Source organism: Montipora capricornis, chromosome 14 (genome assembly GCF_036669925.1).
Source record: "Montipora capricornis isolate CH-2021 chromosome 14, ASM3666992v2, whole genome shotgun sequence".
NCBI lineage: Eukaryota > Metazoa > Cnidaria > Anthozoa > Scleractinia > Acroporidae > Montipora > Montipora capricornis.
This window is the reverse complement of record NC_090896.1, coordinates 36,851,806-36,853,285: the sequence shown is the minus strand read 5'-3', so window position 1 is coordinate 36,853,285 and position 1,480 is coordinate 36,851,806. Positions and strand designations below refer to the sequence as shown.

At 39.3% G+C, this 1,480-nt stretch overlaps 1 protein-coding gene across 1 annotated transcript in view; it reads left to right on the top strand.

Annotated features, from left to right (window-relative positions):
- The window catches only part of LOC138031943 (adrenocorticotropic hormone receptor-like), a 1,038-nt gene extending 177 nt beyond the window's left edge, over nucleotides 1-861 (top strand). The window contains exon 1 of the mRNA XM_068879543.1: nucleotides 1-861. This exon is cut by the window's left edge and continues 177 nt beyond it. Coding sequence (XP_068735644.1) covers nucleotides 1-861 — 861 coding nt within the window.
- Nucleotides 862-1,480: the final 619 nt, after the last annotated feature.

Genomic DNA, 1,480 nt, shown 5'->3' with positions numbered 1-1,480 from the left:
ATTGCTGAATCTCACAGAACAACACTGTTTTCGCTATATGTGTTAAACATTGTTTTTTCTCTCATGGCAACATTTGGAAGTACTCTGGCTATTCAAGCGTTGAGGAAAACTCTATTACTGCCAACTAATATTAGAAAACTGCTTCTGAGTCTTGCCTTCTCTGATCTTGCCGTGGGATTATTCGCTCACATAATGCTCGCAGTGGTCTTCAAAGTGTCAATAAACTACAACCTTGAAGTACTCTGTCCTGTGACTTTAACCTTTTGCTACGTTATTCTATATCTTCTAGTCTGCGCATCCTTCTTGAATGTTACCGCCATTGCTGTTGACAGACTTTTCGCTGTTTCTCTTCATCTGAGATATCAAGAGCTTGTGACTCCGAAACGAGTTACTGTAGCCTTAGTTGCAGTATGGCTGACAAGCTGTACCTCTGCTTGTGTTTTCGTCACCACGTTGACCCTGAATCTTCCACTTGTTCTTTCGTCAGTCGGATTTCTTTTGACAACAGTTGCATATTTTCGTGTTTACGAAGTGGCAAGATATCATGGGAATCAAATTCATAATCAAACTCAGCAGCAAAATTCGCAGGCAGTGGTGCTCCTTCGAGAACGGAAGTCTGCCTTGAATGTTGTTTATATTTACGCTGTATTTGTGGCGTGTTATCTTCCGAATTTTTGCTGTTTGGTTTTACTGAAAGCAGGAAACCGGCCTGACTCTGTCTTGGAAGTCTATCATATCACAATCTTTGTCATTCTCCTTAATTCTTCGTTAAATCCTTTTATTTACTGTTGGCGCTTTCCTGAGGTCCGTGGAATTATGAAGAGAATGTTGAAGAAATTTTTCCGTGTTCCCGGAGGATAAAATATAATGGAGGTCTTTTCTTTTTTTCATTCGGTACCATTTAATTTCGGGATTTTACGTTTTGTATTTGTGCAGCTTGTCTTAAAAGGAAAAGGAGAAACTGGTTTATCGAGGCTGAAGACTGATTGATCTGAAAAGAATGAGCCGAATATGGAGGGTAACTTGAGCACACGAGAAATCGAGAAAAAAAGGAACAGGTGGCCCTTTACATGCACTAAGGAACCTGACGGTTATTGACAAAGTCTTTCGATAGTTGCTTGTAGTCACTGAGTGTCGGTGTAGGGATCAAACAAGTATGGAAACCAGTCGAAAAAGTGATTGGGAACGAAAAGAAGGCCAATTGACAAATAAGCAATGTTCAAGGAAACGAGTCCCTTAGGGAAGTTAGTCGATTTTTCTAAAAGCACTATCAGGACTGCTCCAGCCAAACCATTAGTTTTGTGAAAATGAAGAATACGTTTTTTTTTCACAATACGATTCAACGGATTAACTATTTCAAGTGTAACTTGAGGAAAGCTATGAATTCCTATGTCATTCTTAGCTCATCGGTAGCTTATTTGGTAAAGAGGAAAACAATTACTGTTGACTGTTGTAAGAAATACTAGTTTAGCTTCCTTTG